Below are 16,788 nucleotides of genomic sequence, written 5' to 3' on the forward strand. Positions count from 1 at the left end.
CCAACAGTTGGTCAGCTGGTATGCCCACATTGCAAACTGTTGCACTGACCAGTGTTGTCTTTGCTTGTTCATCCAATATGCCTGGATCCACACACATTCTTATACATCTGTATATAAGTTCCTCAAGGTAAAGGAAGTCTGTTACGTATTTGTGCAGCCTCTAGCATGGGGGGGTCATGCAGAGCTGACTTGAGCAGGGTGTGGGGCCCAGGGCAAATCAGCTCGTGCGGGGCCCTGACCCCACTTGCATCTTGCGTTCCCTGGATGTGAAGAATCTGCCACCACGATTGGTGACGGGGGAGGAGGGTTAGCAAGTGGCCGGATGTGAAGGCAGTGGCTCAGAGTTACCATGGCCACTCTGTCCGGCTCCATGGGGCCCCTCAAAGCTTGGGGCCCGGGGCGGTCGTCCTGATTTGCCACCCCCTTCCAGACAGCCCTGGGGTCATGGTCTGTGACTGGGGTCCCAAAGGCTACTGCCATACAATAGAACTAGGGAATGGAGTCATCTGGCTCCCTTCTCCAGACTTCTTAAACTTCTATCACTTGATGCAGTCTGGCTTAGCTCCAAGTCAAAACACTTGGCTTTTAGTAGCATTACACTCTAGAGGACAGTTTTCCTTAACAGATTACTTCTAGTGGAGTGGGTTTCACCAAAGACAAAAATTATCTTTGATATAGGTTGCTTTGCAAGATTATAATTTTGGTGTCTATGTGCTTATTAAGAAAACATGGTATGGTACTGTTCGGCACTGGTGAGTGCAGTTTAATATGGTATGTGGCAGTTCGAGGGGTGGGGGGAAAGGAGGCAACCCATGAAAAGTTTTTGATAATGAATAAATAGCTTGTACGTTGGAATTCATAATTTTTCTTTCTTTAGATGGAAAAATCCGTTTGGCAACATTAGAACTTGGCTGTCTGTTACTTAAGCAGCTGGTATTATCTAAAAGTGGCAGTATTATAAAAGATGTTCATCTTGCTTGCCTTGAGGTAGGTATATTGTATACTTGGACTGGTAAATGGTTACTAGGTTGTCTTTCTTAAGGAAGAGTTCTCAGTGTTTGATGCTTACAAGACCAATACTTAAGGGTGGTTATCATAACACCTGGACATGAGATAAAACTGTAAATAGTTGTTCTGTTAAGTTTAACTACTAAACCAGTTTCCTTTAGGTAGACTTGTATAATTAAATTGAAGAATTAGAAGTTAGAACCTGAAATTCTCTGTTCTGCTGTTGCTTTATTTTGTGCACTCCATGGGCCCAAAGTGTATGCATCTAAGTAGTCTTTAAACCCAAGTGATAAATTGGTATGAAATTAAGATTGCTCAGATAAAAAGGATTTTGTAACTGCAGGTTGTGGGCTGTGGTGTTAAAACCTATTTACTGGACAAGCTTTCTTTTGAATGTTTTAGGTTGATTGACAGTAAATTGATTATTTAATTGGAACATAACTGATGTTCCATGTTTATGCACTTCTCTTAGGGGGCCAGAGAAGAAAGCGTTCATCTCCTTCGGCGTTTCTATAAGGTACATATTTATGAATAAGGATAAAAATAATAGTCTTGCTATAAATATCCCATCTTCCAATGTGGTGTAGAATATCCTTCTCCCTCCTTTCTTTTCTCCCTTCCTGTGTGTGGGCATATGTAAGTAAAAATATATATTTTGTTTTCTGTGCTTATATAAAACATGTAAAGAAAGATACTATTTAATACTGGGGGTTAAAGAGTTTTGTCCATATTGAGCCACCAGACTGCATGAGTTTTGAGGTGAGGGAGGAACTCCATATTTGTGATACAGAAGGAATTATTACACTGGCAGGTGTTTCTTGGAAATGGTTCAGAAGTTTGGACTTGGATTATAGGCTAAAATTCAGGTGAGACATCAAAGTACGTGTCTGTATCATATAGGGTTTGCATTTATCTCCTGTTTCATTGACCCACATCTGAAACATAAAACCTCACTTATCAGACTTTCAGAATTAATCAGACACAAGGTTATTTGTGGCACTATTTGCTCAGCATTCATTTTCCCCCTTAGCGTCTCAAATATTTCTTCTTTCTCCATTTAAGGATGTACACAGGCATAGCTTTTAACCACTTTAATAGGGAAGGAGGAGTTCCTACTCCAAGCCACACATCGGCTGTCATGATGAAACTGTTACCTCTGCATGCTCCTGAGGCCATGCTAGTGAGCTGTATCATTAATTTTACCCCTGTTTTGTTCAATTAACATTGCATGTAATTAACATTACAACAGACTTGCTATGCTTGCATTACTATAGGAGTGTGCAAAGGTTGTCATCTTCAGCAGTCCCTTGCGGTTGAGATTGATTGGTTGTCTTCCATGGTTGTCTTATATGTGGGTCTGAAGATGCCTGACAATGCCAATACAGGATCAACAGATTCTGCTGCAAGTCGGGCACACTTTTCTATACAGGGTGGGTGCTTCCATATTCTTGATTTGGTTCATGACGCACTGTTTATTCCACTCCAGCTCTTTCACCTCCTTGTGTTGTCATACAGTTTCAAAGTACTGAGATCCTTTCAGCAGACCCTTCCTCCATTTGGGGCAGTCCTGAGCAGTAGCCTCCCGTGAGTTAATGTCTGTGTTGCATTTTTTCAAGTTGGCCTTGAGTACACTCTTGAAGTGCTTTCTCTGCCCTCCTCTTGAGCATACATCCTGACTGAGCTGAGAGAATAAAACATGCCTTGAGAGTCTGGAGTTGGACATCCAGATGACATGGCCAGCCCAGCAAAGTTGATATTGGATGATCCTTGCCTCAATACTTGTGGTATTTGCTTGCAAGAGGACACTAATGTTGGCACGTCTATCTTCGCACTGGGTTTGAAGGATCTTCTTCAGATAGAGTTTGGTAGTACTTCTGTAATGACTTGCAGGATCTCCTGTATGTTGTTAGTCTCAGCTCAGTACAGTAAGGTGGAGATCACAACTGCTTGATAAACCATGAGCTTGGTTTCAGATCTGATGTTGTGATCTTTGAACACGTGTTTCTTCAATTGTCCAAAGGTTGCACTTCTGCATTTAAGGCGATGTTGGATTTCTTTGTTGATGTCAGCCTTCCGAGAGACATGGTTTCTATGGTATGGGAAGTACTTGGTGTTCTCCAGTCTCACTGTGAATCTGAATTACTGTTGATGGAGGACCTTTAGTCTTCTGAACGTTAAGCATTGGTCCCATTTTCTTGTATGTCTTGGTAAAGATGTCGACAACTGCCTGAATGTCTGCTTCCAAATGAGCGCATGATACAGCATCATCAGCAAACTGGAGCTTGATGATTTGAGGTTGGAGTGAACTTGGTTTTGACTTTGAGTCAGCTGAATTTAAACAGTTCACCATTTCATTTAGTAGTTCAGCTCCACTCTGACTGGAAGTTTGTTGGTGGTCAGGTGTAGCATCATGGTAAGAAATATTGAGAAGAGCATTGGAGTGATGACACAGCCTTGCTTAACTCCCATCTTAACCTCAAAGGGATGTGACAGATTTGTTACTGAGAACCACCGCTCACATACCGTCGTGGAGCAGGAAAAGAATGGTGATTATTTCTGTGGCATCTATACTTCAGAAAGCTCCTCCGCAGCACTTTTCGAAGGCTTTCATGAGGTCAAAGAAAACCATGTAGAGTGGTTTGTGTTCCTGGATTTTTCCCTGCAGCTGGTGAGCTGTGAAGATCATGTCAGTTGTGCCTCTTGATGCCCTAAACCCACAGAGATTTTGGGAGGAGTTCTTTACCAAGGGGAAGGGGATGGTTCAGGAGGGTTCTTGCAATGATCTTTCCTGTGGTAGACAGCAAGGCAATCTCTCTAATTTTCACTCAGACTTGTTTCCTTTCTTGAAAATTGTCACAATCATAATGTCCCTGAGATCATCTGGGATTTCCTTATCATTCCAAATCCTTAAAATGAGGGCATGGAGCTATGATATGAGCTGCTCCTCCCTCCTGCTGAAGATAGCATGCAGCCATAACAGTTGCATGGTAACAGTTCATACCCTATCTTATTTGATAACAATATATTTGTTAAATCTGTCTGTACCCAAAACAACACATTTCCAACACTTCGTTCCTTTCAGTGTAGTGTAAGTAAAAGATGAGGATTGAAATATGAACATTTAGGACATCTTAACTCCTAAGTAATGAACTATGATGTCATGTTAAATATTCCAAAATGATTAACAAACAGTACACTTTTATCCCTGTATTAGCTAAGGAGAGTTTTAAGAATCACTGAAAGATGATACAGGATTTATTTTTTGGTTTTTAATTTATTAGTGGCCTATGATAAATGTGTAAAGAAAAATAAGTGGCATCATCAAGTGTTCATAATACATACGTTTTTATGAGAAATAAATATTTCATTTTTTTTTTTAAAGGGGGAAGAAATTTTTCTAGATATGTTTGAAGATGAGTACCGGAGTATGACAGTAAGTAACTAGGAAACAGTTTGTTGCTTGAATTGGAATAAATTAATGCATTTGTCTTTAGTTGTGTGTTTTTGTTTGCTCTCAATACTGTGCGTGTGTATCTGTAGCTCCTCTACCTAAAAATTAACAGGATTTCATTAACCCTCCCCTTCCCCCCAGGTATTATATGAAAAATCATATATGGAGATTACCTCTTATCCCTTAGGAACTGGCACTGCTTAACTGTAGAAACAATTAGAAGGATTTTTCACATCCTACTTTCCTCTTCTTAGGAATATATAAAGTAGGAATAAATAACCAATAACTCTACTTTCAATGCAGGATTCCAGTTTGGGTAAGTACTTCTCTCCTTGAATAGGGAATGGAATCATAATGAGTAAACAGCACCTAAATGGGTACATCTCTTCTTTAAGTGTTAGAATCATAGAAAGTTAGGGTTGGGAGGGACCTCAGGAGGTCATGTAGTCCAACCCCCTGCTCAAAGCAGGATCATCCCCAAATAGATCATCCCAGCCAAAGCTTTGTCTAGCTGGGTCTTGAAAACCTCCAAGGATGGAGATTCCACCACCTCCCTAGGTAACCTGTTCCAGTGTTTTACTACCCTCTTAGTGAGAAAATTCTTCCTAATATGTAACTTAACCTTCCCTTGCTGCAACTTGAGACCTTGTTCTGTCATCTGTCACTGATGACAACAGTCTAGCACCATCCTCTTTAGAGCCACCCTTCTAGTAGTTAAAGGCTGCTATCAAATCCCACCTCAGATTTAAATAAGCCTAGTCCCTGCAGCCTCTCCTCAGAAGTCATGTTCCCCAGCCCCTGAACCATTTTCATTGTCCTCTGCTGGACTCTCTCCAATTTGTCCACTTCTTTTCTGCAGTAGGGGGCCCAAAACTGAACACAGTACTTCAGGTATGGCCTCACCAGTGCTGAATACAAGGGAATAATCACCAGGGATGCTGTTTTTTTCTGATTTAAAATAATCCCCAATTTTCACTTTTAAAAAAAAGTAACCCCAAATCCACTTTTTTTCCATGATTTAAATGAAACACCCAGTGTAAGCACTATAAATGAAACTGGGTATTTCATTTAAATCACGGAAAAATGTGAATTTGGGGTTACTTTTTTTTTTAACTGAAAATTGGGGATTGTTTTAAATCAGAGAAAATCAGGATCCCTGATAATCGCTTCCCTTGACCTGCTGTCAGTGCACCTACCAATGCAGTCTTCTTTACAACAAGGGCACACTGTTGTCTCATATTTGGCTTATTGTCCACTGTAACCCTAGGTCCTTTTCTGCACTGCTGCTGGCCAGCCAGTCAGTCCCCAGCCTGTACTGCTGCAAGGGATTGTTCCGTCCTGTTATACTTCTTATGTAAAGCCAGCTCCAGAATCTTGACCAACTTGCCCATGAGTTGATAATTACAGATGATTTGATTATCTGAGCAATAGTATTAATGGGAACTGATGTTACTATGCTTAACATTGGCTAGAGGAGAAAGTCCTCTTAAAGTGCAAACTTGATTTTGGAGAGAATTGATATTTAACTAATTTAACATAGTTAATATTACTTAAATAGCTGCATTGTCTTTTTGTGTTGTTAAAACAGTGCTCCAGGCATCTTTGACTATGATCACTAATATTTTTCCCTGTTAGTAGCAGAGGGCTAAACAATTTGATAATTTGTACTTTAAAATGTAGAATTTCAGTTTTTGTTGCAGAAGGGGTGGGGGAGACTTTCAGGACGAACCTTAGAAAAAAGTCTGTTCTATGGAATATTGACCTAACTAATCTGAAATGTAAATCTCTAAAGCCAGTAATGTGGTTCTAATTTGTATGTTAAAAAACAAACAAAAAACAGTGCTGGGTGTTTCTGTTATTTACTTCTCTAATTTCATGTCATGAACTGAGTACACAACTACACTTTTTTTTTTTTTTAATTCCTTCAAATGCAATCTGAGAGCCAGATTCTTCTCTCCCATCAGTACTGGATGTAATCCTATTGATTTTGTTGGCACTGCTTGATTCTCATTAGTGGAACTGTTGAGAGGACTGGGTCCTGAGCATGTGTTTATGACATGCTGGCATTGTATCCCAGCCAAGGTGCTCCCGTGTATACCTTGCTTGTGTATTCCTATTCATATGCTGTAAACCTGGGAAGAGCGTTGCTGAGGCCACTCTAGGATCATCCTTCTGTTCAGAGTTATCTCACTGGTACACTTCCAGGTTTGGAGCACAGGAGGAGGAGGAGCAATAAGTGTCTGAAGTGTGCTTGGAAACATCTTGGCTGCTACATCACAGTAAAACTGTTCTCTCTGGGGAAGTACAATCTTTTGTAATGGAGGCTGTTGAGGTTTTATGAGTTTGTGCAACTCTGCCTTTAATGGGATTGCACATATGTAAATGATTTGTACGTGGTAAACAATTCCTTTTAAGTGGAAAGAGGAACTGAATCCAGTTTGCCCTGTGTGTGACTGGGCTAAGAGAAGTAAAAAGCTGCCATTGCATTAACCTCAGCAGATAGGATTTCAAATAGAGACTGAACCAGTATCTTGAGTACTGTGGTACCATTTCTTTACTTCAACTTGTCAAGTCAGAACCATAGAAACTATTAGCTTCTTTCTTTTGAACTCTGGTTGCTTTTATCAGTAAGATGAGCATGATCAGCTTGGTGTTCCCTTTTTATCATCAGGGTATCTAGTTCACCTTATCAGGACTTTGCATTGCTTATGGTTTCACATTCACAATAGCATTATCATTAATTTAGAATTCTGTATTTGTCTTGCGGTGTTAAATCCGCCAGGCTTATTTGCTGAGCAACTTTAGTCTTAGGTGTGTATCTTGGCAATACTCAGATTGTGGCTGTTTGCAAAAAAACAAAAAAAAGTTATCAAAGCACCATAGGTTTTTGTACTGAAGTGGAATGTATTTATTGTAATTCACGTGACTTTGTATATGTTGTCATGACTCTCTCTCTCTCTGGTCAACCTTAACCGTTCATCTAGTTTCTGAGGAAGTCAGGCCCACGTGTCATTAGTCTAGATTCCTAAGATGTATTACTTCTAAAGATGTAATTCTAAGCCAGGTCAGTTCTTTGTTTGCAATGAGGGAGGGTATGGATTTCTAGAGAATTTATTTTGGGAAGACAGTGGATTATAGTGCTTAAATCCTTACATCTGTCAGCTCTGGTTTGTTTTGCCACATCTAGAGCAAGCCATCACAAAATCAATAGAACTACTTGCAGTCATTTTTTGACTACCTTGTGTTGTCCAGTACAATGCCTGCTTCCTTTTCTTCAGAACTCTTTGACATACTATCAGTGTATTCCAGGGCACCCAGAAATTAAATTGTAAATATATGGAGTTTGGGATTCTGTTAATCTAAAGTTTTTTTATCTTGACAATTGAGCAAATTAAGATTGCCAATGTTTAGACTTTGATTTAAACAACGCACCATATTGGGGGTTCTTGAAATACTCTATATGCTGGTTTTGTAGTTTGTATTAGAAGTAGAAGTTGTATTTGAAAGTAAAAGTATCAACTTGATTGCCATATTGCATGTTAAACAAATTATTTCTACAGATTAAACCCATGAATGTAGAGTACCTGATGATGGATGCCTCCATTCTACTGCCTCCAACGGGGACACCACTAACTGGTATTGATTTTGTGAAAAGATTGCCATGTGGAGATGTGGAAAGAACACGAAGAGTGAGTAAGCCTATCTTTCCCCCATATTGAAATAATACAAAAGACCTTTCTAAAGAATCGGCAGCCTTCACCTTCCATGGACAAATATTTTTTTACTCGAAGAACAGATTAAACAGTTAAAATTATTGTTGTTCTTGCACACTTGAAGTATTTTTCTACAAATAAATTGGCCTAGAAATAGCATTGTAAGATTCAAGATGGGGAAAATCTCATCTCTGTCTCAGTTCATACCCTCCCCAGTGCACAAATGTTTTTCCTGATGTATTTCTTGTACTGGCAGACTCAGGAGTCAGGAAATCAGGCAGGTTACTTAGCCTCCAGTGCCCCTGCTCATAGGAATGGGCCTGGCTGTCAGTCACCTAATGACCTCCAGCTGGTCCCATTTACCTGGGAGGGCATGGCTGCTTACATACTCATTACCTGTCTGCCTACTCAACAGAACTTGCCTTATCTTAATCCTGGCTCCTAGCTCCAGCTTGAATCCTGACAGCCAGCTACTTTCTCCTGACTCCAGGCCAGATGCTTGGATCATGGCTTTAGTCCAATGATTACCCTTGCAGACAGCTGCCTGCTCTGGACCTGTTGGCTAGTGACTCTGGTCTGGATCCCTGCTTCCTGCTCCTAACTTCTCTGCCTTGTGGCTACATCTTAGTGATCACCTATGTCCCAGTCCCTTACAAATGTCAGCCTTCTGACTCGCGTGCTCTTGGTCATAGGAAGTTAGGGCTAGGAGGGACCTCGCAAGGTCATCTAGTCTAGCCCCTTGCTGAGGGTAGGATTTTCCCCAATTTAATCATCCCAGCTGAGTGTCTGTCCTGTCTACTTATGAAAATTTCTGGGGATGGAGATTCCACTGCTTTTGTAGGTAACCTGTTCCAGTGCTTGACCACCCTCAATCAGAAAGTTCCTCTTAATCTTCTTTCCTTTGTTGCAACTTGAAGCTATTGCTAGCAGTCCTGTCCCCTATGGCCACAGAGAACACTTCATCTGCATGCTCTCTATAATCACCCTTCAGGTATTTCCAAGACTTACTAGATTTCCCTCCTGACTTAGGACTGTAGTTTGAATCCTTGCTTCTTGACATTGCTAGCTCATGACACTTGAGTACAGTGATTCTCAGCCAGGGTGCTGCAGTATCCTAGGGTGCTTCCAGGTGCTTTGAAGGGTGCCATGAGCTATGAAGAGATAAGCAGATAAGCACAAGCTAAGTCTTGCCCCTTCCTGGATTATTTCCCCACTGCCCAGCCTCTCTGGAAGGAGGTAAGCACTGTAATACATAAAATAATTTTTGAAATTGGGTGCCACTGAATTCACAAAAGTTATCGGGGCACCTGAAGTCCAATGAAGGATGACTGGAGTTCAGTGAGAGGGGTGCCTTGAGTCCTAGAAGGTTGAAAACCACTGCTTTTAATGTCAGGCCCCAACCTCCCATGGAATTGGGCTTTCACTATTTGACCTGGAAGTATCCAGTAATTAATGAATCTTAAGATTTTTCCAATAATCTGTTTAAATCTTCTCTCCTTTGTTCATTTGTAATTATCTTATATGGAAATCAATCCTTTATTATTTGCATTGCAGTAGTTGCTTGAAGCCCTCTTGTAGTAGACACTTCATAGACAGCAAAAAACAGCCCTATAGGCTTCAGTTGTCAGGAAGCAAAGTCAGGGTCAGTTTCTGATGATGTGACAACAAGAGAAAGGAGAATCTTGAGAATGCTGCATAGTAGGAAATGGCAAGATCTGGGTGTTACAGGGAAAGCTGAGGCAAAGATGACAATTGGATTTCTGGCAGGGAAATCATTAGATTTCCCATGTTAAGTTAATGAGACCATCCACAAGGAGCTCTGAGGCAAAGGTAAAGGATTGGATTGGCAGTTACTTTTGCATCCTGGACACAAGATAACAGATGTTGAATGATTATCAGTATATGATGGAAAGTGGAATAAGAGTGACTGAGCTTGTTAAACTTCTCTCAGAACAAGTGAAAGGCAGGCTTGAAAATAGATAGGAGAATTGAGAGTTAACAGTCTTGAGTTCAGTCGTGTTAAAATATCAGTGTGATTTAGAGGTGAGTAGAGAAGTCAGAGGGTGAAATTGTGAAAGTGGATGTCAGTGAGTGCATCTACACGAGACACTAAAAGTGCAGTAGATTAACTCGACTGCATGATGGCACATCACGGCTAAAGCCATGCTAATGCAGAGTAGAATTCGCCTACTGCACATTAGTGTCACCTAAAAGACATGCCAATGTTATATAGGTACTAAACTTAACGCACTGGAATTATGGCACATTAATTCATTGTGTATGTGCCCAGTGAATGGAGAAATACTACTCTTTAAGAAGTAAGATAACCAGGAAGGATGGGAAATTATAGTGTAAAAAAAAAAAAAAAAAGTCTGCATAATTTTAGGATTCCAAACAAATTTTTCATTCATATTTAAATATGTTAATTAAGATAAGGAAGCCTTTAAAGGTCCTCAGGGGAAATTTTTATGTTGTTTTAATGAAAGCTGTTTTCATTCTACCAAAGATCACATTCATTAAATTACTTTTCCTTTGAAAATCACAATTTGAAAAAGTGCCCTTTGGTACAAGCATTATAATACTGGGCTGTTGCCTTTGCAAGTGTTGAATTGATCATGATGCTAGAGAACCATACTTTCCTACTTAATACTTGAGATCTCGTTAGATGTGTGTGCATTTTGAGGGCATGTTTACTTCTAAAGTAAAACAGCCATTTCCAAGAATGTTATAAATATACTTTGTCTATCAATGCTGATTCTAAATATTTCATTTAAGTTTCATAGCAACATGGTTTGCATTTTATCACACTTAACATTGAACAGTATCATTCTTAGAAAGCAAAAAAACCCACCCCAGTTTCCTAGAATTCAGTTTCCTCTGAGGTATTTGAGATTAATATAAGCAATACGTCATTGAAATGTGTTAGCATTCTCTCTTAGTGTCATGCTCTGAACATCATCTAAATAAGAGATTAAAATGTTCAGAAATAGGTGTGTTAAATATCTTAAGGTTCTGCTTCACAATCTCTTTTCATAACAAATTAACATTGTCTCTCTTGCTCTCTCCTGTACAGTGTAGAGGGGTTAAAATGCTCCTTAAAGCCTGGCCCTTCAGTTTGGGGTACCAGAATTTCAACTTCCAGGAACAGAATAATCAGTAGTTCAGCTTCTTCTAATGGCTACTTTTATATAACTTTTTTTTTTTACATGTTGTTTTTGTTCAGTGTGGGCACTTGACTTCAGCCTTGCTTTGTTCTGTCTCCTCTTAGCTGAGGAATCGCCACTGTTTTTCAGAACCATCAGAAGTGAAATAAGGCTCTGCTTCTACAAGCCGTTAAGGCTCTGACTTGAAGCCTCAAGCCTCAGCCTTTTTCCTGCTGTGCTAGGCACAACTTTGCCATAGGAAATCTCAAGCAGAAACAAGGTTTCCTGAAGAGCTGAAGACTCTTGAGATTATATTTTGCTCATTAAGGATATGAATTGTTGTCTTATGAAGAAAATTGCAAGTAGGCTATGAAAAATGAGGTTTAAAAACCTTTCTCCTTTATGTTCTTACCTGAAGAAGAGCTTTTATCTTGTACTGACATGGCATCATAAAGCTCTGGGCCTGGCTCATTGCCCCTTTCCAATTCTGCATCATATTTAGGCATCTTACACCTGAAACTCTTTCCAAGGTAAAGGCAGTTGTGTCTCTAGTTCTCAGCCCATAGGTTCTCTTCCTGCCAGGAAAAATAAGCTTGATCTGAAAGGCAAGAAGGGTCTCTCCATTCCTCAGATGCTGCCTCCATAAATATTCAAGAGTGCTAACCAGCTTAAAAGAGGAGAAAGCAATGAAGCAGGCAGGCATTTTTTCAAGGCCAACTACAGCTTGTTTTTATCACTTGCTGCTCTAGAAAACCTTAGTGGCCAATTCTTCTGGTTTCAAATTTAAGATCTATGAGTACAACATAGACCTGCTTCAGTCTCATTGTCTTTGGAGATTAAAAAATAGCACAAGATCCCTCCAACATGCTAATCCACCTGTAATGGAGTAACTTCTAAAATCCAAATACAGAAGAATTTGCAATCTTCTGCTCTCCTTGCCAAACCAGATAGAGGCAGACACTTGTAGAGACCTATTCATAGCAAACTGTACATGTAGAAACCACTTTCAGAACTCATAAATGAATGGCAAGTCCCAAACGAAAAGTCGTATGTTTAATGGAATGAGCATTTCTGCCACCTCTGCCGTCTGACACCCCCCCCCCCCACCCCCTTGCAAAGAACAAGCTAGGAAGACAGCCTCCAGCTGTTAATGAGAGTAGGTCAAGTGCATAAACTGGATGTTCGGTTGGAAATGTGTTTTTTTTTTTTACCAGAAAGCAGCCCCTGTTCAAGGATGCACCCTTACTCCCTACAGCCCTGGCCCGTCATCGTGCCCCACAGCCCCTGGGAACCCAACATATAGGTCCAAGTACCCACCCCCTTTCAGGCACCCAAAGTGTAAGGTCTTAATGCAGAATGTCTAAGGTTCAGCATGCTACTGATTTTCATTGAACTTGTGTTCAGGAGAAAAAAGCAGAAAAGTGAAAATACCCCTAGCCATAGGTCACCCACTCCTGGATCTGCAAATCCTTCATTTCCACCCCCCAGCTTGGCTACTGCAAGGCATGCTGGGCTGAGTGCTCACCCCCACTGCTAGTTAAGAACAATTCAAAACATTTCAGTGAATTTGAAATGCCTCCAACTGTTAAAACATTTGGGTGCCTTAAAGCTGCTAAAATTGGTATTCGAGGTAAAGTTACAGAAATTGGTTATTCTGTAGACTCGGGCCAAAACTTAGGTTTTGCCTTTTCCTATATGTTAATTCTATCTTGAGCTATGTGTAGATGGAATGGGAGGTGTGTGTGCATGACACTTTAAAGCGGGCTAAATGTTTTTGCACCGCTTCAATGGTGTCAGTGTTTGCATGCCTCAGTGGCATATTGTGCATTAAATGACTTGAGGCTCAGCAAACTAAAACTCTTCAAGGGAGTTTTAGTTTGCTGCACCTACAGCCATGGAGCAAAGCACCGGGTTCTGTGCAGCTCCATGGTTCTGCAGGAAGCCCTGCTTGCAGCCTGGCAGCAGCCCAAAAAAGCAGCTTCACCCAAGAAAAGCAGTGAGCCTGATCTTTTTTTTTTTTTTTTTCTCTCCATGTCCCTGTCCCCTACACCGCCTGAGCTGCACAGGGTGCCTGGTGCTTCCCTCTGCAGCTGCAGTGTCCCCTGGGACCGCCCAAGCTGGATGCCTGTGGGTGGGTGCTGCCTGGGGGGGCATGAGAGGGGGGGGGGAGGTGCTGCCTCAGAGAAAAGCATAAGAACCTCCCTCCCCCCGCAGCCCAGGGACCACACCGCCTGCCAGCAGCTTGCCCTTCCCTCCCTGCTGGAGAGTCAGGTAAGTCAGCGGGCTGTGTGCATGACTCAGGTAATCAGCCCTAAATTGAAGCAGTGTTTTTTTAAAACCCACCTCTTCAGTTTAGGGCCCCCGTTTTGTCTACACACTCCCTTGGAGGTTTAGTTTTGACATAGTTCTGATCTTGCCTAGTTCTAATGGCTGCTATCACTTGCTAATGATGCAAGTGTAAATCATCCAGCATTTACACTTGCAACATTAGCATTTACACTTTTCAAAATAAGAGCAGAATGGAAGCTTCCTCAGAAACAGAATATTTGGTCTTGAGCAGGAGATATTGAACCAACAAATATACAATTACTGTGATTTGAAACATTTGTTTTAGCTGTTAAACTCGTGGGATTGGAATGAATCTGAAGAGAAAGTTCCTTGTTTCTGTGGCAAGGGTCAGAGTGAGTCACATCCCAAACACCATGTTCACAGCTTAAAAGATGCATTCAAGTTTGGTTTTATTTATTTATTTATTTATTTATTTTTATATATTTATTATTCACTTATTAACCTTACTGCATGTTTCGCTGTCAGATGAGCATTCTTCTGCTTAACTGCAGCCTAACTGTAAATATTTTGTGGAATTTTAGGGGGGGATACCATTTTTAGATATGCCATCATAAGTGAACTACATAAATACTTTTCTTGGAAAGAGATGAGGTTTTCCATCACTTAATTCTTTAGGGATTATTGGTTGTTGTAGGTAAAGAAATTTAATTTGCAAATTAGAATTAAGCAATTCAGACTAGACATCAGGAGGCGCTAGTTCACAGTCAGGGCAGCTAGGATCTGGAACCAACTTCCAAGAGAAGCGGTGCTGGCTCCTACCCTGGAGGTCTTTAAGAGGAGGCTAAATGAACACCTTGCTGGGGTCATTTGACCCCAGTGCTCTTTCCTGCCACAGCAGGGGGTCGGACTTGATGATCTGTCAAGGTCCTTTCCGACCCTACAAACTATGAAACTATGAATTCGGATTATATACTGACTGTATTGTAACTGCTGAAAATTAAAACAAATAGCTTAGCTTTATTTTGCAATAAATTTCTTTGGCATGTAAGATGCTTCTTTCTCTCTGTGGCAAGTTTGAAGTACTCATTTTAATTCTTAACAGTGTAGAAAACATTATTTTAAAGGTGCCTTACAAGTTTTGGAGAAAACCCCCCACCTTTTTGTGTCCATGTTCATGGTACTTATTGCTAAGGGTAGTCATGTTGGGTTTAAGCTTTCTTCTACTTGCATATACTTTAGAAACAACAATGGCATAAGCACAGTCTGTCTTTCTTAACTGGATGATTATCTGAGAGATTTTGGTTGTGTACTGTGACCTCCATGCTTTAATCCAAACAACAGCATGTACAACAGGGTTGAGCAAAACACGGTCTGTGAACTGAATCTGGCCCTTTGAGGGGCTTTATTCAGCCCATGATGGGTCTATTGGTCTCACCTGGCCCAGGCACTGCCTGCTTGTGGTGCGTCTTGCTGCCCCCTGTACACGCAGTGGGGCTAGGGTGGCTCGGCAGCTAAACTGCCTTTCTAGGCAGCACAGGAGGCGGCCCAGGGCCCATAGTACCAGAGGGGACCCATGTGTACAGCTCTGACCCAGTATGTTCCACTCCTGCTCCAGGCTCGCCAGTGCTGAGCAGTGGCAGCAGCAGCAGTGGCTGGACAGAAATTGTTTCTCAGCATGAGGGAAAAGTGGTCCCTTCCCTTGCTGCTGCCCAGGGGCAGCAGTGGCAGTGCAGAGCTGATGCAGGGCAGCTCAGTATGGGCTCTGGGTGGCTTTAGCAGGAAGGGCTCACCAGCGGCGAGGGGAAGGGGCTGCTTTTGCCCCATTCCAGGGACCAGTTTCTGCCCAGCTGCAGCTGCTGCTCAGCACTGGCAGGTCTGGAGCAGGCGCCGGGCATGTTGGGTTGGGACTCTGTGCATGATCCTGTGCCAGTACTATGGGGCTGGGGCCAGCGGTGATAGCAGCTGGAAGGAGCCACCACCGCCCGGGCTGTCTAGAAAAGCAGTCAGGCCGTGAAGCCGCCCCAGCCATATTGAGTGTCCAGGGGGTGGCAGGAAGCACCATGGGTGGGTGGTGCACAGCAGACACAGGGTGGGCTGGGGTCAGAGCTGTGCACATGGGTTCTGACTGGTCTACTACCTCCAGGGTGAGTCCGGAGCAGGGGTGGATTGGGGCTGGGACTGCACACTGTTGGCAGTGACAGGGAGGCACCACAGGACATGCAGGCTTCAGGCTGTTGCGGGGTGGGTGCTGACTGGCTCAGGGTGACGTGTGTGGGGGCTCCCATGCACACCCCACCATACCCATAAACCGTCCCCCGCAAACCCCACAACCACACCCTCCCCCCCCACACAATCACACACTGCATCCACCCACACACTCTCCCACAAACCCCACACCTTTCCCCTAATGCACCACCTCCCCTCCCCACACCTGTGCACCTCTGGGGGAGCCTTGCTCACTGCTACATGCACACACCCTACCATGCACATGGGCACACACACACACCCTCCACATTCCCCATAGGTCCCTACAAATCCTATCCCTACCCACACAAACATCCCCCCCCCCCCCAGATTTTAACTCCTTCAGGGAAGTGATGGGCAGGATCCCCTGGGAGGCCAGGCCAACCCCCTGTACCTACCCATCTACATCCATACCCCACATACATACACACGCATCCACACACTCCCACAGCCCCCCACAAACTGCATACCCACCCACCCATACTCCCCCCCCACAATATACAAGAGTAAGTCTTCATTTTGAGCTATTATGCAATCACTTCTTTATACACAATGCAAACACAAACAAATCAAACAATACTGTTTAAAATAACATTAAAATATACTAAAAATCAGACATCTATAATAACATCTAATTTGTTTTTTTTCTGGTTCCAAGTTGGTAAACTGCCTTCCCAAAAGGAGTACTTCCAGGGCAAGGGTAAGGACTTCTGGTGGCAAAGGTCAGGGGTTAAGGGGCGGGACTTCCAGTCCCAAGAAGGTGACCAGGGCGTGAGGCACCTGTTAAGGGGCAGGGCTACTCTTGTGGCCCTAGACAGCTCACCAAAACACATTAAGCTGCCCTCCAGCTGAAATAATTGCCCACCCCAGTGTAGAATCTGTTAAAACAGGCATTCACTATTGCCAAAATAGGTATAAACTTAAATAGTTTGCTTTTTAC

At 42.3% G+C, this 16,788-nt stretch overlaps 1 protein-coding gene across 9 annotated transcripts in view; it reads left to right on the top strand.

The window, feature by feature from the left end:
• CLEC16A (C-type lectin domain containing 16A) overlaps positions 1-16,788 on the top strand; it is a 195,471-nt gene that overhangs the window by 85,797 nt on the left and 92,886 nt on the right. For all 9 annotated transcript variants that reach the window (XM_019494697.2, XM_019494698.2, XM_019494702.2 and 6 more), the window contains 4 exons: positions 878-987; positions 1,481-1,525; positions 4,391-4,441; positions 8,020-8,148. In XM_019494697.2, coding sequence (XP_019350242.1) covers positions 878-987; positions 1,481-1,525; positions 4,391-4,441; positions 8,020-8,148 — 335 coding nt within the window. The remainder of the gene's footprint in view (positions 1-877; positions 988-1,480; positions 1,526-4,390; positions 4,442-8,019; positions 8,149-16,788) is intronic.

Source organism: Alligator mississippiensis, chromosome 13, assembly GCF_030867095.1.
Source record: "Alligator mississippiensis isolate rAllMis1 chromosome 13, rAllMis1, whole genome shotgun sequence".
In the NCBI taxonomy this organism is placed as follows: domain Eukaryota; kingdom Metazoa; phylum Chordata; order Crocodylia; family Alligatoridae; genus Alligator; species Alligator mississippiensis.